The sequence below is a fragment of the Melopsittacus undulatus genome (genome assembly GCF_012275295.1).
Source record: "Melopsittacus undulatus isolate bMelUnd1 chromosome W unlocalized genomic scaffold, bMelUnd1.mat.Z SUPER_W_unloc_1, whole genome shotgun sequence".
NCBI classification, from domain to species: Eukaryota; Metazoa; Chordata; class Aves; order Psittaciformes; family Psittaculidae; genus Melopsittacus; species Melopsittacus undulatus.
In genome coordinates, this window is record NW_022993942.1 from 3,471,567 (window position 1) to 3,496,114 (window position 24,548).

The 24,548-nt window shown below is 47.1% G+C and overlaps 1 protein-coding gene across 9 annotated transcripts in view; it reads left to right on the forward strand.

Moving 5' to 3' along the window:
* LOC101881840 (zinc finger protein 532) overlaps positions 1-17,472 on the forward strand; it is a 28,486-nt gene extending 11,014 nt beyond the window's left edge. For 8 of the 9 annotated variants that reach the window (XM_034073646.1, XM_034073645.1, XM_031054806.2 and 5 more), the window contains 7 exons: positions 2,972-3,153; positions 5,764-5,940; positions 8,902-9,064; positions 11,658-11,933; positions 13,533-13,645; positions 14,280-14,427; positions 15,318-17,472. In XM_034073646.1, the coding sequence (XP_033929537.1) occupies positions 2,972-3,153; positions 5,764-5,940; positions 8,902-9,064; positions 11,658-11,933; positions 13,533-13,645; positions 14,280-14,427; positions 15,318-15,812 (1,554 nt within the window). In that variant the 3' untranslated portion in view covers positions 15,813-17,472. The remainder of the gene's footprint in view (positions 1-2,971; positions 3,154-5,763; positions 5,941-8,901; positions 9,065-11,657; positions 11,934-13,532; positions 13,646-14,279; positions 14,428-15,317) is intronic. The other variant, XM_031054807.2, reaches the window with a different exon arrangement.
* The last annotated feature ends 7,076 nt before the right edge of the window (positions 17,473-24,548 follow it).

Consider the following 24,548-nt stretch of genomic DNA (forward strand, 5'->3'; position numbering starts at 1 on the left):
GAACAGGTTTGTAGAAAGCCCTTTTGCCCTTCCCTGGTGCTTTTGCCCTGTTGCTGTTGCCCTGCTAGCTGCTGTTTGTCTTGGTGACTTACTACAGCAGAACAACTGAGATTGTCCAAGTACGAGTGCAGTTAGGGGGAAAGGTGAGTGTGGGTACACAGGGGCTGCTGGTCAGGGAGGAACTGATGCAGGAACAAGGCCTGAACCTTGGCTTCCTAGGCTGTGATTGCCAGGTTTAAATCACAGAACAAAAACGCCTTGTTGCTGCAAAGCACTGGGGTAAAAGAAGCTGTTTTCCTCTGGTTCCATTTTCAAAGAACACTTAATAAATGTAGTTGTAAATGTTCCTTATTGAAATACCCTCTTCAGAACTGTTGTTCTTAGTCCTTTTCATGGATCAACCAGCAGGTTTCAGTTCTGTGGGGTTTCATGTTGTGTTTCATTACCTACCTTAGCACTGCAGCTCTGGTGGAACACCCAGCACAGGAACTGTTGAACTGCTCCCACTTCTGTTTTCCTCCCTTGGAAAACACTCCTTGGCACCAGCTTTCTGTTAAGGGCAGAAGATGGGGAAGGTAGATGAGGTTGATACTTTGACTTAGGAAGGAAGAATCAAGGCAAACATTTGGGTTTTGCAAACATGTACTAGGGGAAAGTTGTTCCTTGCAGCTTCCTGTTCCTTTAGTGCCCCCTCATTGCTCTGGAAATGGAAACTGCAGCCTGGTTGATGCTTGCAGTGAGCCTCAGCACTTACTTCTTGTTCTTGAGCTCCTGCTGTGAGGGTAAAGTGCTTCTTTTAAACAGAGCCCTGGCAATTAAAACATGTTCCCTATAAAGTTGTTCCCTTTCTGTCGTATTTTACTGCCATGAATATTCCCGTTAAAGGGAATGGGAGCACCTCCTGACAGGTTTCCTGCCTGAATGAAACCTTCATCTGGGTTAAAAAGGAGCAAATCTGGGCTGGTTAATGTTAATGTTGGTTTCATTTACAGCTCTTAAGTGGGACCTGCACAGCTCAGTTCCCTTCATGCTCATGGCTCTTGTGCATCTTTCTCTCCCACCTCCACCATGTTTTCTTCTAACCCTTGTATTTCTCTGGGACCCTGACTTCAGATGCAGGCAGGTGATGATTTGGTTTGGTGTGGGTTGCAATGAGGACTGGAAGTTAAGGCCCTCTTAAGCCCAAAACACAACGGGAAGCAAACCTGCTGCCTTTCCCTCTAGATGCTTCTTGTTCTGCTGTTGCCAGCTGGAATGAGACATTTTACTGTATCAAAGTACCAAACCAGTGGCCTTAACAAACAGCACAGAGGCTCCAGTGAGGGAGACAGTTCAAAGCCCTGCAGAGTTAGTTAGGCAAAGCCTTCCCAGGGGTAGTAAATGTACCTGTGCTACCTGCTGGCTGGCAGCAGTGCTGATACTGAACCTGACTGTGAGTAATGGTAGCTTGTCTTTGCTTAACTGCCTCAGGACATTGGGATGGAGGCTGCGTTCACAAAGTGAACCATGCAGAAACACACTTCTTGCCCATGTGCCTGACCACAACATGCTCTATGTTAACATTCCTGCTTCAAATGACTCCTAAAACAAGAGTCCAAGCATGTGCATGCAGCCTCAAACAGAAAGCATTCAGATGATGTGATTCTGGGAAGGAGTAAGAATGGGGTGCACAGGTGAACAAGACCAAGCAGTAATACTGGAAACTGCTAAAGCAATCGAGATCTAGACTTCAGTATTAAAGAGTATTGTGCAATAAAGACCATGGAGGCTTTTCCCTTCCATCTCTGGAGTTAGTGTCTCCTCTTGACTGAATGGATGGGTTAGTTTTTCCTGGCAGGGTTGCTAGTACTGGTAAGTCAGACTCCTGTGAAAGCTGTTAGTAACTGTTCCTTCTGCAGTGATAGATTCTGCTGTTACATGGTCTGGATCTTCGTGGGTTTAAGAGGGATTTAAATGAGTCACCTGAACTGGGAGGTTTTCAGTAAGAAACTTCTGCCATAGCAAAGGGTTTTCTCCTGGTTGTTGCTTTCAGGGTTTCTTCCTGCCTGGGTTAGTGAATCATCTCTGCAGATCTTGTTCTGTTCTCTGTTCCTGCCTGACACAGTCCCATGTTAAATAACACCTGTATCCTGAAGGAGTCGGGTTTGTTTCAATGTGCTTAAGTCACTTGTGTGAGTCACAAGTCCCAGGTCATAAATAATAATATTATTAGAACCTTACAAAGTAAAATCTTCTAAAGTTGAGTTAAAGTCTGACTGTGCAAAGGCCTTTTTGTACTTGCCTTGGAGAGCAGGAGTGTTTCTGTTGGTCAGTGAAGCAGCTTCCATAAGCAAAGCACAGCTCTGGATTTAGGGATGTATTCCTGTAAATGGAACTTTTACAGGTTTGGGCCTTTGTGCCCTGCAGTGATGGGAAGAACTCTGTGTTCCATCCCCAAAGCACCCAGAGAGTGTCAGTGTTTGGGCAGATGGTCAGCATGCAGCAGGTTTCCATCATGCCCCATGCAGATGTTGTACATTCTGCAATCAGCTGTGCACGTTCTGCCTGGCAATAGTCCATTTAGTGGCATTATGGCTGTTGCCATAAGGATTCCTCAGGAGCAGGGATGGGAGGAGTGAAGCCAGTGTATGTGGTGCTCTGGTTTGTACTTGGTGCTGCACTGAACTGAAGCCATAAGGTTTGATGCTGGAGTTGTGCTGAGGCCCTTTGCACTGTTAAGTACCTAAACCAACAGGCACCTCCCATGGTCAGTGGTACCTGGAGAGCTCTGTTGTGCCAGAATGGCTCAGGATGCCAAGGTGTCAGGGTGTGCCAGCTCTGTCCCTCCAGGAGAGCCTGTACTTACACCTGCCTGTGGTTCACATCCCAGGCATAACCTTTAACCTTGTATTTGCTGTATTACAGTGTGTGACACAAGACGTGTGTAGCTGAAGCAAACCTTTTGTTTCATCTATTTTGGTTTATCGTTTAGAAGACATGCAATATCTGCCAGATGCTGCTTCCTAACCAGTGCAGTTTTGCATCACACCAGAGAATTCATCAGCATAAATCTCCATACACGTGTCCTGAATGTGGAGCAATCTGCAGATCTGTCCACTTCCAGACTCATGTCACTAAGAACTGCCTGCATTATACCCGAAGAGTTGGTTTTCGGTCAGTATAATGATTCCTTTTGTTGTCAATTTATGTCTAATTTCTGCTTCTAAAAGTGATTTTCCATTTTCATAAGCACTGTTTGTAGAATGCAGCTTCATGGGGTTGAGGTTGTCACGGCAACAATGCTATTAGTCCTCCAGAGCTTGGAGTAAATGCCACATTAGGATCCTGCTTGGTTTGGGGCATCCACTTCTGTATGCTATTAAATCAGAATATTAGCTAATCTCGTCCCTCATCACATGTCAGACTCAGGGCTTCACAGCAGAGAATTCAGATGTATTCTCCTCATTTCAGGTCCTTAGAAAGGCTTTGTGAGTTTTCTGGAAGACACTGAAGTTTAGGTTGTTCTCTCTGGTAGAACAGTGGTTTTCAGTCTTGAGAGCCAGAAGTTACTGTGGAGATGCTGATGGGTACACTGCACCTCTCTGGTTGCTCTCCTTCCTATGGGAGGTCAAGGTTCCTCACCTCCACACTGCTTGAAGTGACCTTTCTCATTCAAGCAGCCTGGCCCTTTGGTTCTTCTTTGTCACTCTTATGTTTTCCACTGAGAAAGGGGCTCAGAGACATTCCATGGGGATGTTCAGTTTGGCAAGGCTTGAAAACCTGGTTTATGTGAGGAGCTCTCACACTGCATGGCAGCACTGCTGACACCTTCCCACCTCAGCCTGCTGATGGAGAAGGGTGACCTACAGTCAGGTGCCACAGGTTCCTTTGCTGGGGTGGCTGGGGAGGGAGCACATGGACTGCATTGGACCAGCATTGACAGGCTGCTTCCAGGCTGACTCCGTGGCCTGACCCAGCTCCCAGCTCTGTAGTTCTTTGGGTTCTCCCAAGCCACAGTCTGTCTTGTCCTCATTGCTTACATCTGCCTCCTCCACACACTCCCTGCTAGTCGGTGTCTCTAGTTCATACACAGAATCACCTCCAGGACTCCTGGCCTGTGCCAGCAACACCACAACACTCAAATCCTTCACTGGGAGCTGTAAACTGGCCAAGATGTGCCATCCACATCATGTCACACCAAGTCAGAACTTCTCTGTGTGGTGAGGCTGACCCCAGGGTACCAAGGCAAAGCTGGGAAGGTTAATGTCTTCATCCTTGGGCTCCTCAGCATCTCCTTATCCCCATGGAGCATTCACCTGTGGAACAGCATAACCTGCCTTTCCAAAGGAGTCCAGTCTGATTCCAGACATTCAGTTGTCAGAACAAACCTTTCAACCTAGAGTTTAATTGCATCCTTCCAAGGTGGAACAAGGAAGCTGTTACAGGCCTGGAAAGGAAGGTTGGTCCTTCAGAACTGCTGTAATACACAGTGGTGAATGCTGAGGACCGTTTATTGTGCCACATCACAAGAGAATAAAGCCCAAAGAGGGTGGGATGGGAAGGTGGTAAAGGCAACTCCGCTCTGTTGAGGTGATAGCACAGGGATAGACCTGTTGAGGATCTTGTACCACTCTATGTAAGTAGGGAAGATCTTAAGAAAGAAAAGGACCATTTACTTGAGGAATGCATTGGTGAGCAGAGACTAGCTAGATAGGAACTTAGTTAATGGCATTAAGCATGTAAATGTAGTGCTCAGACAAGAAAGGATAATGTTCATAACATCCAAAGGAATGAATGGGATTCTTGAATGCAATGTACATCTGTTTCCTGCTTCTTGCCATCACCAGAGCATTGAAATAGTACCAACAAACAATGGGAGGTTTACATGACAACAATACATGACCACCACCACCATAGATGCCCAAATGCAAATGCTGGGAGGGTAGAGAGCTGTGTTTAACCTGTAGGACTCTTCCTGCACAACCTGGTCACTAGGAATGTGTTCATGTGGGAGGTGGGTTTGTAAGGGCTGTTGCAGCACGTTCCAGGGCTTGGGAGCGTTGAGCACTGATGTGTGGCACTGCCAGGGGCTGCTGGGTTATGTGCTAACATTAACTCCATTTCTAACCATTTTGTTTTAGAATAGCTGCGGGAAGGTCACACGTTCTCAGCAGAGCACAAGTATGTGTCTGAAAGCTGTGTCCAGAGCTGCAATCGGAGACAACTGATCTGACTGTAGCCATTGGGTTCAGTTGTCCTGAGCTGAAATTACTCCTTGTTCTGCTTTTCAATCCAAGCTCTCATTTGATTACATGTACAGAGAATCATTACCAATGGCTTCATTTAATCGAAGGAGGGAGATGGTGGCAATGGTTCCTAAGCGGTGTTCCCTGTTGGTGGTAGCTGCTCTGGGGTGTACCTCTCACAGCCCTTTGCATGTCACAATGCCTTCTGTAAAACCGAATGTGCAGCGGATTGAAGCATTCCTTCCACAATCAATAGCCTATCCCTGTGTCTGTTTTGTTGTAACCCAGAACCCACGTTCTGACTGTATCTCTTGGATATTCAGATTGAACTGGGGAACTCTCTATTTCCTTACTTTGTGCTATGAAATCTGTTCATGTTGATTCTGACTGGCTGGTTTGAATGACAGCAGAACGTAGATTGATGCAGTTGTATATATGTGTTTATCTCTGGCACTTGCTTGCAAATCAGTGTTGATTCCGTTTCGTTCAGTACTGCTTTGGGCTAGGCTGAACTGACTCTTCTCCGCTCTCTTTGCAGCTGCCTGCATTGCAATGTTGTATACTCTGATGTGGCGGCCCTCAAGTCTCATATTCAAGGTTGTCACTGTGAAGTCTTTTACAAGTGTCCTATCTGTCCCATGGCATTTAAATCTGCTCCCAGCACACACTCCCATGCCTACACACAACACCCTGGTATCAAGATAGGCGAACCAAAGTAAGCAAAATTAATCTTCTACTGCACTTGCCTGCCTTTTAATACTGTCAAATTGCATTCTGTTGTGTGCCTGTGACCCTTACAAGCAGCAGTTTGTTGGGGGGGGTCTGTGTCATGATCTCAGGGGGGTGCAGGTTACTTGGTGAGGGTAATGACATAGCAATGGCAGTTCTGGAAGCAGTGGTGCTCAGAACAGCTGGTTGGAAGGGGGGGAAGAGATGGTTCTTGTTTCCTGTTGCATGCTCACAGACAGACACTGAGGGGAATGGGAATACTGGTCCTGTCAGTGCCATCAGTCATGGGCTGGTGTGGAAGTGGCAGCTGTGGTCCCTGGGCTGACCTCGGGTGATGCTCATGGGCTGTTCTGTGGCCAGGCAGCTGCTCCCTGCTCCAGTGGTGGTTTCCCTGCAGGGTCTGTTCTCTTCCTGTCCACTCCACTTTGTTTCAGGGAAGCTGTTGGGTTTGGGAGTGGGGAGTTTGCTTGTTGCTTCCTAAGGCAGTCGTGTCCCAAGGAGAGCAGCTCCAGTGTGGTACAAAGGGAAAGGTGCCAGCTTTAAACCTCCTCCAGCCTCACCTCTCAAATCACAACACATGCTATTCATAGAGCTGTTTATAGAGGCTTTTTTCCAATAGGTAACCTCATGTTCCTGGATTAAAGCAGAACTAATTCCACTTTGTAGGAAAGTTGTGCTTAAAGGGGGTTACTGAAATGTTAGCACAGGCACAGTTGGAACTCAGCTTCAGGGTCCTTGTTTTAAAGGCAGGTGCTGGTGCATGTGAAAGCTGGGCTCCACATCTCAGCCTCATGCCTTCTCCTTGCAGACCTTGTTCTGTCTCCTTTCTCCTCTGTTGCTACAAGTGCAGTACTGAGAGTAAAGTGCTTAACTCCATGTTGTGTCTCCAGTGCACAGAGCACACTGGTGCATCTTTCCTCATAGGGCAGAGGATTTCTTGGTGTGGGCTTGGATCTGCTGAGCTGTTTCTCAGCAGCTACTACTGTAGTGTAATAACACATCATAGAATCCATAGCTGAGTGTTCCTCTTCAAATTAGCCATTTTTAATCAAGATGCTGCCTTAAGTGCAGGTAGGATTTTCCCAGTGTTGGAGCTGTTTTCCTCCTTTTCACAGCCATGTCTAGGTAGTACCAACACCCAAGATGCTCTGTGATGAGGTCCCTTGATCTCCACTGCAGAAGGGTGCAGCAGCCTTCTGTGTTTGGCAGTGGGGAGCTCTTGAGCTGTCACTGAATGTATCAGGGTCTGACCTTGAACTGGAGCTCACACTTCACCTGCAGGCAGAGGTTGTTGGCTCTGCATGGCCATGGATGGGGGAATGATCCCATGAGCTCTGTCCCATGAGCAGGCAGAGGCCAGGCTGGCCCTGGGGGACTCATCAGTGCTGTTCCCAGGAAGGGGCCTCCTGGTAAATGGCTCCGTGCCTCCGGCAGTGACGGGAACTGTGCAGTTTCCAATCACATTACAAACGGTTGGTTCAGGACAGAGTCAGCCTGTGCTGGATGAGAAATGAAGTTTATGTGCAGGGATTCTCAGAGGGATGAAATCAGATCCATTTAATCCAGGGAAATGGCAGCTGTCTGCTTGGGAAGCTCTTTCCTGCAGCGTTCCCAGGAGGCTACATGGGGTTTAGGGGAAATCAAGGCTGGTGTGTGGCTCTCTTCTTCAGTCCGCAGTGTGACTGCATAGGAAGGGCACCAAGATAGTTCTTTTGGGGGATATTGGCTTTATGAAGCCAGGTTATGGATATGTACTATACTGCTGGTACAAAGGGTGTTCTCCCTCATTTTCTAGAGAAGAAGCTCCAGGAAGGACAAATCACATACTGTGGTGCAGAAGCTTTTGCATGCTAAGCATCTTTTGAGTGATGTGGAAGTGTGTTCCTGTGAGCTAGGATCTCTAGGTGTGCTAGGATAGTAAGGGAGTTTGTTACCTGGTGTTTGAAGTGAGAGGTGCATGGTTCCCCTGGTTGTTGCCTGTTGGACAGACACTTGGCAAGGTTCTACTAAAACACAGTGCATTTGAGCTCACTGATGATGTTGACAGGACTTTGTGATACACAGTTTTGACTGTCATACCATTTTCAGGGACTGTGCTCTTAGTGTCCAGTATCTACCTGGTTCTTTGTTAAGTATATCTAGTTCGAAAGCACTTTGAAGTGATGTTAATGGCTGCATTGCTTCACACAGTACCAACGTGTGAGCAGCTTCTGCTACAGTTTTAATTACAACATTGCTATCAAAAGGGACATGTATGTGTCTGTCAGAAGTCACGTATGCCCTGAGAGAGGAAGTTGTGGTTTTGGTGGTGTCTGCATTGCTTCCATAGGCAGATCCTTAAAGGCTTGTAAGTACAAACAGGGAAATAGCAGCCTGTGAGGTTTCAGCTGCAGAGCATGGACAGAGTCCAGGCTTGGCATTCAGGCAGTTCACAGACACATACACTGCCAAAACCACATTTAACTTGAGCTCTGTTACCAGGTGTGGGGCTCTGAGCAACCTGGGCTAGTAGAAGGTATCCCTGCCTGTGGCAGGGGGTTGGAACTGAGCTTTAAGGCCCCTTCCAACCCAAACCACTTGGATGCTGTGACTGTGATTGCATTAGTCACTCCCTTCAAACCTTTGCAACCTGAAACGGGTATATTGTCCTTCAACTATAACGTGAGTTCAGCAACTAAAGACATTCCAGAGTATCCTAAGCAGATGTTATGTATGTAACTGCACATGCTGTTGTTTTCTGGCTTTTTGCTTGCACTTTATAATGATTTTTTTCCCTTACTGATCCATATTTTGAATGTGGAAGATGTTTTGACTTAGTTTAATCTTAACCTTGAGGCAGTGTGAAATGATTGAAACCTGTCAGAGCTTAGCTGAGAAACAAGTTAACATCGTGCTTCTTGCAAGAGATCATCGTGACTGACACTGTTTATTGTACTTCTGTTTTTAGAATAATATATAAATGCTCTATGTGTGACACTGTGTTTACTCTACAACCTTTGCTCTATCGCCACTTTGATCAGCACATTGAAAACCAGAAGGTGTCTGTTTTCAAGTGTCCAGACTGTTCTCTTCTATATGCACAGAAACAGCTTATGATGGATCACATCAAGGTGTGTAGGCATCTTCTCTTGTTTCCTTCCAAGATACCATTTGTCATGCAATATATGCTGTGAGAAACTGCTGTAAAAAGGCAGAGTGCTGAAGGAGAGAGGTGGTGTTAACTCCAGGAGTCATCTGGGGATATTGTCCTCCAGTATTCAGATGTCATATTGCACATGCTCGTCAGTGTATCTGGGGTGTAAGCACTAACTCAGGTTTGCTAGATGAATGTTGCTTTGGGTGTACCAGGAATACCTCAGTGCATTGCATTCAACAGGTCATTTTATCAAAGTCATAACAGGGTGAAGTAGATTAACCTGATCCTAGTAGTACTGAGCCTTACTGACAGTATTCTCAGTAGGATTCCAGTTGTTAGTACCTCTGATGTTCAGAATTCCCTGGTTTCTTGCAGGGATGCAGAGGTTATTTGTGTGTGTGCCTCCCCATACAAACTGGAACACATGCAAGCTTTGGGATTTTCTCCTGAATGCCCTTAGCACTGAAGGAGATTCACTGTTACCCCTGCACGTGAGGTGTTCCTATCACAGTCCCCTGGCTGTACTCTGCTAGCTGTGCATTTGAATACTCTGAGCTGGTCTTAGAGCCAGTGCTTAACTTGAGGAGCTTCTTTGCTTCTGAACTAGTTCACATTTACTGTAAGAAACAGCTCCCATGCCAGGGATCTCAAATGGTCCCCATATTTGGCAATGCAAAGTCCTATCTTCTTGTATTGCTTCTGGTTTTAACAAAATAGGCAAATTCCCTGTATCACAGAGTGTGTCTTATTTATGTAATTGGCTTTCCTTGACTCAGGCATTAAGTATTCTTATATCTGTACCCACCTACATCTTTAAGACTGGAAAGCAACTACTGAGGACATGAAGTTAGGGTTGTTCAGCATCTCTCACTATAAAGTTATTCTCTGTTCCTTAGGATTTGGGCACTATTTAACTCTTGGCTTTAGTGTTCCATGCCAGTATTTGTACTTTACACACAGTGGGGTTTTAGCATTGTCCCTCAAATAAATGAGAGGATTGAAACATACACCTGCACTAACAGTATTCCTGCTGTTACTCAGAACTGTTGGATGTGTGTATAGCAGTATGGACAGCAGCAGCAGTTAAGGGGGATGCAATGAGCAGTAACGGGCTCGATAAGAACACAAAAGGGCTCAGGAGAGGGGGAGTGCCAGAGCTCAGCCTGGTACCAGACATAAGGCATCAGGGCAGAGAAGACCAGGCTGAAGGCAGAACAGAAAGGGATAAGCAAGCAGCCCAGGAGGAGGAAGATAACCTGGAGCTGTGTTTCTGGTTGGCAACATCTCCTTCTCTTGCTACAGAAACCTGTAAGAGCCAGTGAGTGAGTGGCTGGGCTGGAGGTGCAGCAGTCCCAGCTCTGTGGTCTGTGCTGTGGGCACTGGGACCCTGTGTTGTGCTTCAATACTTCTGTTTATTTTCAAGTAAGAAACTGAATTCCAACTACTGTGTGTAAAAGACACTTGGGAAGTTGAGCACTAACACTTCACATGCTGCAGGCTGAGCCTGGGGGATCTCAGGTGGCTGGAAGTGTAGGGAGCTTCCTCCTCCCTGCCCTGTGCCGCTTGCTGCTTGCCTGGTGCACTGGGATACCAAAGGCAGCCTCTTCCTCTACTACACAGCTTCACTTGGCCCTGGGTGCTTCACTTTTTAATAACATTTCTTCTGTTTAGCAAGTGTTAAATGGAAGAACATGTTCTGCAGATCAGGTTGATATTTGCTAGAGAGCTAGTGGGTAGTCCCAGGAGCCACAGGATATACAGAAGTACGTGATACTGAAGAATAGAGCTGGAGTATCAGATTTGTATTCTTACATTCTCAGAACCAAGAATGTACTGAATGGTTTTTGTTTCTGAGGGAAATAGTTAGGTTTGGAATGGCTTCTTACTCCTGCTTTACTTAACATGAAATGAAGAAGCCAGTGAGGAAGGATCACTGTGTCAGAGCTGCAGGGTGCTTGTCAGACACCCTTAGCTGTGCCCTGGCCTTGGGGACCACCTTTGGTTCGAAGGACCCTGAGTTAGGGTACTTACTAACCTGAGCATGGAGTAGGACAGGGCTCACCTCAGCATCAGCATAAAATAATACATCCTGACTGATAGACTTGTTTCATCTTTGCCTTTTCTTGTCCTATTTACCAATGTGCCCAGTCAAATGTGACAGTAAAACCTTTCCTTCTTGGAAATCTCTAGTCATGTAGTTTGAAATGAGGATGCTCAACTAATGTTAGGTAAGTAAAGTGAGAATTAAACTTAGCATAAAGGACTTGTTCAGCCCTTTTCCCTCCTTATGAAGCAGCAGTTTAAACTGAACCTACAAAGTCTGTTTTGTGTGTGTGTGAAAACATCTAGGCACGGAGAAAACCTCTCTTTAGCTACAGAGGCTGTACATTAGTGCTGGCTTATTTCTCTTTATGCCAAGCCTCTGACTTAGTCATGTTTAAGTTAAGAATATCACCTGACAGTAGTATGGCAAAGAAGTAAATGAGCTTTGGGTTCAGAGGGTCTTTCATCTTGTCCCCACAACTGTTACATCTATGTTAGTTTTGTCCTCCTCTCTTTCATTCCAGTCTATGCATGGGACTCTGAAAAGTGTGGAGGGGCCACCAAACCTGGGGATAAACCTGCCTCTCAGCACTAAACCCACAACCCAGAACGCTGCCAGCAACAAAGAGGACACAAAATCTCTCAATGGCCCAGAGAAGCTGGAGAAGAAATCTCCTTCTCCCATGAAGAAAGCAGAGCCTAAGAAGGTGGCGAATCCTGGCTGGACCTGCTGGGAGTGTGACAGGCTCTTCACTCAGAGGGACGTGTACATCTCCCACATGAGGAAAGAACATGGGAAGGTAAAGGAGGAATATTCTGTGCATTGAACCTGAACTAGGAAGTGTTTTTGCAAATAACCCTTTAAGTTCCATTGTTGTTCTCTGATCTTGGATCTACTTCATCTCCCTCTCTTTGGCTGCTTAGTTTTTGCCATTTCCTGTAGTCCAAATGCTAACTCATCGCTGCCTTTACTAGCAAACAGAACTAGATGCACTTCACTCTTCACACAAGCTCCCTGTGCAACTGTCCCTTCAGAGTGAGCTGGAGAATGCCATCCAGCCCGATCACACCCACAGCAAAGTGCAGAAGACGTGTAGAATAAGCTTAGTAACACACTGATAATGCTTGCTAAATATTAGTTTGAAGTATGTCTCATTCTAGCTCTGATGTTTAATAAGAATGTCAAGTGCTACGTCAAGAGCAGCACTTATGAAACAGTGGATGGATAACTGTGGCCCTCAAACACTGGCCCAAAGGCCTGTTTCATTGCTTACATTTAGGTGCTATTTTATATCCCTATTCCAGCAGTTTCCCAGACAGGACAGGAGACAGTATGTATGTATATCTATATATTAAATTGAGTAGCAATACAACTCCAAGTCTCTCAGAAATGGGTGATAAAAGGCAGCTGCTATGTTCCTTCCAGACCTCTCAACACTTGTTAGCTTTCAGAGTTCCTATATTCAAACCCTAAACTTTTATGGATGCATTTTACTGTAGAAAGACTAGAAATGAGCATAAGATAACCAAGGTCACATGGGTCTAACAAAGAATGGGATGAATCCATAGGCTGTTTCCCTAAGGATGATGGCTACAGTTAAATGCTCTAGACTGAGCTCTGCAGGATGTGCCACAAACTTCATTCAAGCTGTGCAGGAGCTATTCACAAAACCCATTCTCATGCAATGTATTTGAAGTTAATGGTTTCAAACCTCTAATTGGTGCTCTTGCAGGACCAGAGCACCCTCCTTAGCACCTTCCACAGCTTGTTGGGAATGTCTGCATACAAAGACAGACAGACTGACCTTTCCTTATGCTCTTCCTGAGCTGTTGAAGCCAATCCAGCTGTAGGGTAGGAGGATTTGTAGCCCCCTTAGTGTGTCTCTGCATGATCTTGTAAGTGCTGTTTAAAATAACAAGCACAAAGCTATTAGCCAGACAAAGGGAGGCTCCAACAAGTCTGTACAGCTCCTGGCTTGGCCAGGTAGGCAGGTGCTGAGCTTCCCAGGATTTGTAACTAATGCATCCCAAATCCTAGTTGGGTCTGTCCAGGGTTTTCCAACGATTTTAGAGCAAGTGTGGTGGGGGGGATGGTTTCCCAGTGCTCTCACAAGGACTGGCTCCTATGGAGCACTGGGAATAAGCCCAATGCAGAATGTATTCATTCATGCAGTGCCATCATTGGCTATGCACTGTGTGTACACACTGTCAGGTTCTCACCTTGAACAGTTTAAGAGCAAAATATGTTGGTCCTTTGACTTGTGCAGCATTGCTGTAGGAGTGGTGTCCCTTGCAGGTCTGCTACCAGCACTGGTGAGTTCCATGTCAGCAAAGGCTTTGACACATGCACTGCTTTTACTGAGTGTTTTAATTCATGTTTTTCTCTTCTTTTTCTCAAGCAAATGAAGAAACATCCATGTCGACAGTGTGATAAATCCTTCAGTTCATCCCACAGTTTGTGCCGGCACAACCGGATCAAGCACAAAGGCATCAGGAAGGTTTACACCTGCTCGTAAGTTCTACTTCCATTTATGTAGAAACAGAGTAGAAACCAACAAGAAACCCTGTTAGTGTCATTTAGTTCTTGGTTCTATAAAAACCATTGTCCCATTCATTCAAATGAAGGTGGGTATTTAGATACACAGCTCAAACTACTGAGGCTTTCCTGCCTGCATAAAGCACAGCAGGCTGCTGAGAAGGCAGGTACCTGCAGTCAGCCTTTCAGGGGCTTTGGCAAGCAAACCCAAAGCTTTCCTGAGACAAGGCACCACACAGACTTCTGTTTGTCTCTTCATTCATAGCCTGGTGTGTATGTGCATGCTGTGGAGTTGTTTGGAATTCTGGGCAGGAGGCTGCATCTGTCTGTGGCTGCAATCATAGTGCTCTGTGGTAGCACAGTCTGTGCTGTCTAACAGAACACCCAGTGCTGTGGGAACATGAGCCTGTCATGTATAGCACAGCATTCCCACAGCCTGGCTGCTGCTGCCTGATGCAGCGGGTCCAGCAGGTTGTTCCTATAGCTTGTACTCCATGAGCTGGCAAGCCTGGCCACTATTCATCCTGGTGTATGACAAGCAGCAAGGGTCTGGGTTTTGCTGCCCTCTGAGCAGAAGAAAGCTCACTGTGGTTCTCTGGTATTTCTGTAGGCACTGCCCAGATTCAAGACGTACCTTTACCAAGCGGTTGATGTTGGAAAAGCATATCCAGTTGATGCATGGCATTAAAGACCCTGACGTGAAAGAAATGACTGAATCAGCAAACGTGGAAGAAAGGGAAGTAAAGGAAGACACGAAGGTAATCACTTGGAAGGTTCATTCACTCACTGACAGGGGGTTTTCTGACAATGCCTTTAATATCATGCTTTAACTTCAGGTCTGGCAGCTGGACCAGATGATATCCGTACGTCCCTGTTAGCTGAACTATTCTAGTCTGGTTTTCTGCTGATGCTGAGTGTTAGGAGGAAAGCAAATGGACAGCACTGTCCAAAGACTTGTTACATGCAGAGATGAACAACATTTGCAAGTGTTTTGGGCTCAGGATTTCACATGTGATGACATGTGCAAAGCTGACAGCAGAGATACAAACACATCTGGGTTTTAAAGTGTACTGTTACCCTTCACATGACTGTCTTTCAGCCCAACATATTGTCATATTCAGTTTAAGTGCTGAAAACACAGCAGCTGTCTGCATTGCCTCCATAAACACCATGGAGCTGAGCTACCTCCATAAACATCAACCTGAGCTCCTAGGATGGAGAGGATTCTTGAGGAATATTGTGACAAATAACTAGTTTAAAACACTGTGCATGTTGATTCATGCTTTGGCAATGTCAGCCTGGTTACTGACTATCAGGAGATCATCTACCAAGTCAAATTCAGGCATGAAATCATGCTAAGTAATTACAGGGGAGTTGCAGAAGGTAATGCTGGTAAGTTCCTAGACTGATACTCTATGTTTTGCATACAGCTGAGCTCTCACCGGTGTGTGCTTGAGTGCACTTATGCTGGCAAGCACTAATTCAGGTTTATAGAGAGCATTAGATACTGTGGTGCTCTGAGAGCTGACAAAGTGAATGTTACATGCAATGTTTTCCCTTAGCACAGGAAAGGTTTTAAGTCACCAATAGTGATGAAAAGAGCTGTGTATTTACACACTTACATGATGCACCTCCTGTGGTTTTACAGGTTCCTAGTCCAAAGCGTAAACTGGAAGAACCCGTACTGGAGTTCAGGCCTCCACGAGGTGCAATCACTCAGCCCCTGAAGAAGCTAAAGATCAATGTATTTAAAGTTCACAAGTGTGCTGTCTGTGGCTTTACAACAGAAAACCTGCTCCAGTTCCATGAACATATTCCTCAGCACAAGTCTGACGGCTCCTCCTACCAGTGCAGGGAATGTGGACTCTGCTACACATCCCACGTCTCCCTCTCCAGACATCTCTTCATTGTACATAAGCTGAAGGAGCCTCAACCGGTATCAAAGCAGAACGGCTCTGGGGAGGACAACCAGCAGGAGAACAAAGCCAACCACGAGGATGAGGCATCTGACAGCACAGCCTCGGACAGAAAGTGCAAAGTGTGTGCAAAGACGTTTGAAACGGAAGCGGCCTTAAACACTCACATGAGAACACATGGCATGGCCTTCATCAAGTCCAAAAGAATGAGCTCCGCTGAGAAGTGACCAGAGCGTTTGGGACCCAGAAGTCTCCTCCACATTGGAATACTAGGGACAGTTTTGCTACAGGAAGCTCAAGATATAACAGTGTTCACAGGACTGTTCAGGCTGTTGCAATATATTCTTCATGAAACTGTCCCCTTCACCTCATTGTCTATACCCTCAGAACCATTGAAGCAGTATTTGAGTTGAAAGAGTTTGTATATACTTAAACTAATAACTTTTCTACTCTTTGTTATGTGTTTGTATCGTACCTAGTGGCAAATTTGGGTTTTCCTGTTTGTTTCTGTTCCTTTTCTCTAGTAAGTTTCTTTTCAATCAGAGTTCTGAGGTTGGGGCAGTTCCTTCGCTTCTCATGAAGTGTTCCTTGTTTGGATGCTTCCCAAGGCAGCTGCAGCTGATGGAAGTGAGTCCCCTGGAGGGGAAGCAGGCTAAGGGAGACCTTACATGTGAAGAACTTGTGCTTCTACATGCCTACAAACCCAAGCTAAAGGAGCATTGCAGTGTGAGCTGCAGGCCTGGCTTGGGTGGCAACACCTCAAGAGGTGCAGACCTCTTAGAATGCTTTTGAAATTGCCCAACTTTCTGTAAGATGAAGTGATTTTTAGGCCATCTGGTGCTTGTGATCAAAGCTGCCATTCTTCCAGAAGGGCTGGGCTGCTCTGGAGTTAACAAGTAAGATGTGGTTAGAGGAACAGGTTTCTAAGGATGGTATTTTTTGTCATGTAACTTATCCAGCACTCTGTAGGAGTGAGTACACAGCATTATGTATGTTCCTGTATTGCTGGTATTGAAAGAAACCAGTTAACCCTTGCTCCAGGGGTTGGCACTGCCCAGCCCTGCTCATGCCAAACGTTCTGGTGCTCAGTGTGTGGAATCCCACAAGCATCAGGAAGTGCACCAGCCCAGGCAGCTGGTTCAGCACACGTGCTGTGTCCCTGGCTGTGCTTTCACCACCTACAACAAGGTACCGTGCTGTCCCTTTCATATAGAGTTCTCTGGGAGAGGTATATTTTTGTTTGGTTTTGCATTTTATACCTTGTATGTATCCCTAAAACAGCAATTTTGTACTTTTTTTTAAAACAACTGGTGTACATATAGCTAGCTGCATGATAGCCAGTAGTAACTGTTCGGTTCCTTCACGTCTTGCTGCTGTCGGATGTTACTATACACTATGTCCATTACGACTGTATTAAACACATTTCATATGTAAATAAATGTGGAGCATTTTGCCCCAAAAGATTTGTGAGATTCTGTTATTTATCATGAAATTTGAACCGTTTTAATGATGGAAGTGTTTGAAAAAACTCTGGATCCTTCTAAGCCACCTCTGTGAAACTCCTTCAGCACTCTGGAGACTGTACCGGGTACATCAGTTCTGCTTCCTCTCCTCATACCCATTCTTACTTTGGTCTGTTGGTAAATGCTTGTTACCCCTTTAGAGTACCCCATGTGAGTGGTTATGAGGTACTGCTCCATGCTGAAACACACAGCCAGCGCCGCAGGATCTCAGTGTGTCACCTGCACTGGCCGTCACTGCCCTCTCCATTGAGTGTATACCTCCTGAACACTTGTTTGTTGATGTGCACTGTCAACTGTACAACAAATGAGTTCTCACTATGCAGAATGGTGTTTTGTATACAGTGAACAGATAATAAAAGTTACATTTTCACAGCCATCACTAATACTTTGGTTTCTTTTCCCTTTTCCCTGAGTAGCACCTGCGAAGGATGCTGTGAACAGTAACTGATGTCAGTGTTGGTGCTGCCAGGAGGCAAATCACTACGTTCCTGACAGGGCATATGAGAGCTGCTGAGCAGGATGTGGAATGGCTCCGTGCTGGTAACCCACTCCCTATGCACACAGTGCAGTGGGTGTGCAGACACGAGGCACTGCCCTGGGGTGGGTGCACACTTCACCCTGGAGCAGCAGGGCTCCCATTATTCCCAGGGACAGCATGGAGACAAGCCCATGGCTGTAGTACTTGTGGGGCAAAAACCCACACATGGTACTTGGGACAGTTTTGCTGCATCTTCATGGGGACAGGCCCTTACTTAGCAGTGGGGAAGGAACAGGATCATGAGTTTACAGTGCCTGGTGAGGCAGCATGGTGCAGCCCTTCACACTGTGAATGAGGCCACACTCAGACACTTCCCAAGCATTCAATTTGCCAGCAACAAAGACACCCTTGAGGAAGGCTGAGCCACCAGCTGGAAGGAACAATGAGCCAGGGGAAGTGGGACAGCCAGGGCTGCCTCATTCCCTGCAATCAACCCCATAGGAAGCAAAAGCACTCTGCTCAGGGCAAAGCAAACCCACAGCAGGCCCTGGGGCTCTGCTGGGCATTCAGAGCCACAGAGCCCAGCTGCATGTTCCACTGAATTCATACACATTTGTGTTGTCCATGTGCATCCCCTCTAAGGCCTGTACTGTGTACCTGTCTCCTTTGTTATTGGGCATGATACACATATGCACTGCCCACCCTGCACAGGGGTACCCTTCTGGTGCTGCTCTGGCCTTGCTCAGGGAGGTTCTGAGCCTTGCCCTGGCCAGCAGCCCTTGCAGAGGAGGCAGAGCAGAAGCTGATGTACATTACAGTTACAGATGTACACCTTGACCTGCCAAAGGCCCACATCTCAGTTCTTAACCTCTGTGTACCTGTGGGGAGTTGAGGCCTATCTAGTTTTAAAAGGGTTTTTATATAACTCTGACCTTTTCATGCTGTTAATATTACCTTCCTCAGTACACTCAGCACACACACGCAGCTGCCAGGCCAATAATGGGACACAGAAGAACCTATTTTACTTTAAACCCTTTCTCAAATATTAGGGCAGTTCAGAAATCAACTCTGAGTATTTGAATTTCAGATTATTACTAAAAGGTTACATGTCTCAGCTCCCCAAAGGAGGACATGGAAGGGAACGGAGGGAAGAGAGAAAGAAGTACAGAACATGGCAAACACAGAGGGCACAAGTAGAGTCAACCTACATCCCTGAGCTCCACTTACAACCTGGGTTGTGTAGCCAGTGGTGGACGGAGTAGGAGCAGGAAAGAAGGAGCTCTTCTTCCACTGCTATGGGCTGTTTTGAAGAGACCTGGCATTGGAAATGACCCAGATCCATCTGGAAAAGGAACAGGAGACACTACAGTTTTCTTCTCTGACCCCCAGGTTCCTACTTTGAAGGCAAACTGTATTGAAGCAGTAATGTGACTATTAGAATTGTATCCCTCACAGCTCTGGCCCCTGATGTGCTTTGGCAGAAGCCTTTATGCAGTTCATTTATTTCATATTCTCAAATTCTACTCTTTTGTATTTTGTGGTCCTAATCCAATGGTGGGAAGATGGATCCACTGCTTTATAAGTGTTGCTGTCTCTGAGCCTGGCCACCACTCAGCTCCATTGCCACAGCTCTGCCTGCCAGATTAACACTGAAGTACAATATTTCTTAGCTGAAGTGACTGTCCCTTTCCCAGTTAAAATGCAGAGCAGCCCTTGATGAATGCACTCCAAGCAGAGGAGCTACTGTCTCAAAATAGCCCTCGGTCATTACATTTCCATACTGTTGCTGTTAGCAAAATGAGCAGAGCCCTTTATAAGCACAGAAACATCTCCATCACCAGCACCAGCATTGCTCTGGGTGCTTTACACTCGCTGAGACGTTGCCCACACATGATGTGCTTCACTCATGTAATGTCAAGCACCTTCCACATCTCAGGAAAGTCAAGGCACGAGCATCAAACAGCAGATTCTATGGCCAGAGGCCAAATGGGTCTCCACTGAACTCAGTGACAAGGGGCCAGATTGTCTTATATGGTGCTATGACCGAGGTCTTCAAGGGCCTTCACATATATAACACTTCCTAGGCAGTGTTTTACCCTCAGCTCTTCAGAGCAGATGAAGCAGATAAACAGAGTTCATTACCAGCCAGTTACTGGTGCTACACTGCTCATCTTCCAGATAACACAGTTACAGCAGAGAGAAGAGCTCATGGAAAAGTCATCATAGCTCAAGACACAGGAGACCAGAAAACAAGAGCTGCACATAAACTTTGGAAACTGAATTAAAATGCATTGGGAAGGCAGTGACATGACCTTTCTTTTCCCTCATCACTACATCCCCATCAGCCTCTGAGTACAGTTGTGGCTCCCAGAATAGTCATGCCTCAAGCTGGAAGCAGACAGAGGTTTCCAAGGTGTTCCTGGTCTCCTGTATCACCCTAACCCGAGGTGAGGGAGCTCAGGTTTGTCAGAGCTCACAGACCCTTCCAGACCCAGCTGCACTTGGGCTAGGATGTTCTCTAAAGATGCTCAAAGGGAACTGATCACAGGCCAAGAGGGCAGGGGCAGATCTCTTGATTTAACCACAGATCAAGTCTGTCTCCTTGCTTCCTTACAGAGGGGCCCTGGGGGAGATGACAGCAAACCCTTCACAGCACCAAGTCCCTATTACAGAGACATCAGCACATCAATGCCAAGAGCACACAAGAAACATTAACCTTTACTGGTAATGCTTACTACAACCCCTGAGACTGTTTCCTGCTTCAGAGGAGATTCATCAGGTATTAATATCATATTGTGATGAATAAAGAAGTGATGCTCTGAGCCAACACTCCAGTACATGACTGGTGTTTCACAGGGTCCCTCCTCGTGTCACACACAGCAGCAGGGGCTCTCTGGAGCTGGGCACATGTGGCTGTGTCTCACCATGAGCTGCAGCCCCAGGGATGGGGCAGAGGCAGCTCCAGGCTGGCTGGAGGCACAGGTAGAGCCTGGTTCACAGGACAGGAAGGGGAAGGAAAGGAATTCTCAAAGGCTGTCTCCAAAGAATCCTTTCTGAGGTCTCTCCCTGTCCAGCTAACATCTACCCTTAACACAAAGGAGGTTTATTGAGCTAAAGGGCACAGAAATCTGAATGTGATACAAACCCAACAGAAGAAACAAGGGCAAAATGAGAACTGCTGTGGGAGGTATGCACTGAAAACAAAGATAAACCAGAGCCTTCCAAGCCCCAGGGGAGGGTCTGTACTTGGACTTTCTGTGACTAAAAGGTGAAGCCAGAGAGGCCTATGATAACCCCAAACGTGAAGTTCCCCATTTCCCCAGTGACAGTTCAGAGTCCTACATGTTGGGTGCCCAGTTTTAAGGAGCCTTAATGAGATTTCAAAGGCAAGACATGTAGTTTGCCTGAGACCACTTGGTGTGTGGGCCAACAGAAGCAGCTGAAATTACTTCAGAAATGACTTTGAAGAGCAAAGGTGTGTGCCTGGGGCCATATTTCACACCCAGAACAAAGCCCTTCAGCACATCAGTGGATATCATGTGTGTGAAAATGAATGAGACTGAAGTGCTGGAGATAAAGAAGCCACATGTAAACCATGCAGGGAGGAAAGAGGGGCCCAGGACTCCCTGTTGGTGCTGCAGGGGAGCTGTCAGCATTCCTGTCTTTGTTGGAACATGATTTCATGTGGAATGAGGGAACTGAGGCAGGGGCACATTTCCTCAGCTTTGTGGCTCAGCAAATGGTGTAATGATGCTTTTCACTTACTTGCACTCAGATGCAACCACTCATACAGGCAGCTTAGTGCTCCAAGTATTAGAGTAATCCATAAATGGCATCCTGTTGCTTTTGGACACCACTCTGCATTACTGGCTGCTCTAACAGCCTGTTGAGCAACAGGAATGGGCAGCAGAAGAGTTCCAAATGTATTTGAAAAGAAGAGTGCTCACTGAGGAAGTGAGTTCCTGCATTTCTTCTGTGCTATACTCACAGTAGCTGCAAAGGGACTCCAATGACTTTCCTTATTAACCTACATTGCTCAGCTCAGGTGCAAGGTGCTGGTTATTTGCCCATGACCAATCTCTTTGAAAACACAAATATTATCCCTAGAGCAGCACTAGGGCCTGGCTGTTTGCTAAGGTTTGGCAAATCAGCCAGAATGTCAAGAGCTACATTTTCCTGTGCACTAAGAATGAGCATCGTTTGCTAGGGGCAGAGCTCCAGCAGATCTGCTGGACAAATATTGAAGCCAAACACCCACAGGAACGGAGGATTTCAAAACACATGTAACCTTTAATAAGAGGAATCATCAGATGAGGAAAGAACAAAGGCACCAGCACAAGTGGGGGTGATTCCCAGCACCTCCCTAATGTGGTTCCCTTGTTTCACCCCGAACAATGGGTGAGTAGAAGTGTTTTCTGAGCTTTGGAACTGAAATCAATAGGCAACTGATACTAGGGCCCCAGAATCAAGTGTGTGTATGTGCCTTGGACAAAGGGTGTCACATCTCTGTCACTTCCTAAGCACAGAGACTGCACACAGCTCTATTTGTGTCCTCCTGTCCCCTGTGCATCAGTGAAACCCTGCAACAGCCTCAAAAAGCCTCATGATTAATTCGAGCTTGCAGCAGCCACAAGAGCACAGCAAGACATCACCCAGGCCACATGCTTCCACACATAACTTCTCACACTGCTCTGGTCCATATTTCATACCTGAATAGCAGCTTTGGAGGACTGTAGAGCGTGGTTCAGTTAGAGAGCTGGGTCACAATCACACTGCAGCACTGCACTGGGCAGCTGTTGAACCAGGAAATCTGAAACAGTTCATGGAGAAGATACTGGTAAGTATCCCAAGCAGCACAGCCAGCACAAAATAACCTTGCAAACATGTAACAAACTTGCTTAGAACTGGATCATAGAAAAGGGTCAAATATTTACTGTTAAATGTCAACATGTAATTCAACGCAAAGCTGAATCTATTCTACTTTAGTAGGCATTTGTCTGTGGCACACAATATTGTGGAACAAAAGCTGTTTTTTCTTATATTAAGGTGTATGTGATATTCTACACTAAGATAATGAATTATTTTAATAGCTCAAGTGAAATGTACATCTATAACCCCAAGAAATAACATAAAGATGGCATTCCAGTGGCAAAGTAATTTTAACCAAGCCTATGAACTGCAGGTCTGGACTCAGTTCTGCTACACTTGGTATAAACCAGTGGTGTATTCAATGAGGTTCAGGTTTACTCTGGGGCAAGTGAGAATTTGGCCTCTTTTGCTTGAAAGGCACAATTCTGTGGGCAATGGGAGCAGCAAATGAACCAACAAAGACCTGAATGACTCTTGCAGTAACAAGTCTCACGTTTGCCTCATGGGTAGGAGGTAACCAAGAGCTGAACAGAACTGTGACCTTTATCATTCCTGTTCTCTGTCCTATATGGACACATCTGTAAGCTCTGCAGGACTCATAGATGTGCACGAAACCCAACACATGGCTCCAGATTCTGTGGTTCAGTCACGCACAGGATGTGATGTGGAGTCTCCCTCGCACTGAATGTGCTTCCTGATCACCTTTAATCTCTAAATGAGAAACCCTCTGGTTAAAGAGCAAACCCATGTCCAAGTATCCTGGACGAAGAAGCTGCTCCAGGGGAGCAGCAGCAGGACTGTCACTGGCCATCACCTACCACACATTGCAGTGGCAGATCCCACTCCTGAAGGTCACTTTGTTCCAGAGCTCTGACCCGCAGCAGGATGAGCAGCCCCAGCCCTCGGGCTCTGCTGTGCTCTCAGCCCAGCTCTAGCACTGCTGGTCACACTGTACCAGCTGTTTGCCTGCAGCAAACACTTCTACCCTCCTTCAGGAAACTTTGTTTATCCCAGAGCATTCCCCTGCTCTTTGCTCCCCCGCTGTGGTCTCCACTCTTTGGGCACTGGGTGAGAACTGCTCCAGTTCATCTGTTCCCCAGAACACCACAAGCGCTGGGCCATGACCGGTCCCTGTGCTGCTGCCATGACCGGTCCCTGTGCTGCTGCCATGACCTGTCCCTGTGCTGCTGCCATGACCTGTCCCTGTGCTGCTGCCATGACCTGTCCCTGCGCTGCTGCCATGACCTGTCCCTGCGCTGCTGCCATGACCTGTCCCTGTGCTGCTGCCATGACCTGTCCATGTGCTGCTGCCATGACCTGTCCCTGTGCTGCTGCCATGACCTGTCCCTGTGCTGCTGCCATGACCTGTCCCTGCTCTGCTGCCATGACCTGTCCCTGTGCTGCTGCCATGACCTGTGCTGCTGCCATGACCTGTCCCTGTGCTGCTGCCATGACCTGTCCCTGTGCTGCTGCCATGACCTGTCCCTGTGCTGCTGCCATGACCTGTCCCTGCTCTGCTGCCATGACCTGTCCCTGTGCTGCTGCCATGACCTGTGCTGCTGCCATGACCTGTCCCTGTGCTGCTGCCATGACCTGTCCCTGTGCTGCTGCCATGACCTGTCCCTGCTCTGCTGCCATGACCTGTCCCTGTGCTGCTGCCATGACCTGTGCTGCTGCCATGACCGGTCCCTGTGCTGCTGCCATGACTGGTCCCTGTGCTGCTGCCATGACCTGTCCCTGTGCTGCTGCGGCCGCCTCAGCCTGACAGGGCTGTTAACGGAGAGCTGGATCACGTGCAGCCGGTGCTGCCCTGTCCCGGTGCTGCCCTGTCTGCGGCTCCCGGTGCTGCCGGTGCCGCCGCCATGACACCCCCCTCACAGCACAGCGCCCCCTGCCGCCCGCCCGCTCCTACCCCGCCCTGCCCGGTGGCCAATGAGCTGCGCACACGCAGCGCCGGTCCCAGAGAGGTGTCCTTCCGCCGCCTGACTCAAACGGCAGGGCGGAGGAGGCCGGAGCCGCCGCTGTGCCGCTCACCGCACGATCCCGGCTCATCCCGCCGTGCCGTGGGGTTGTCAGCGCTCACTGAGAGCCCC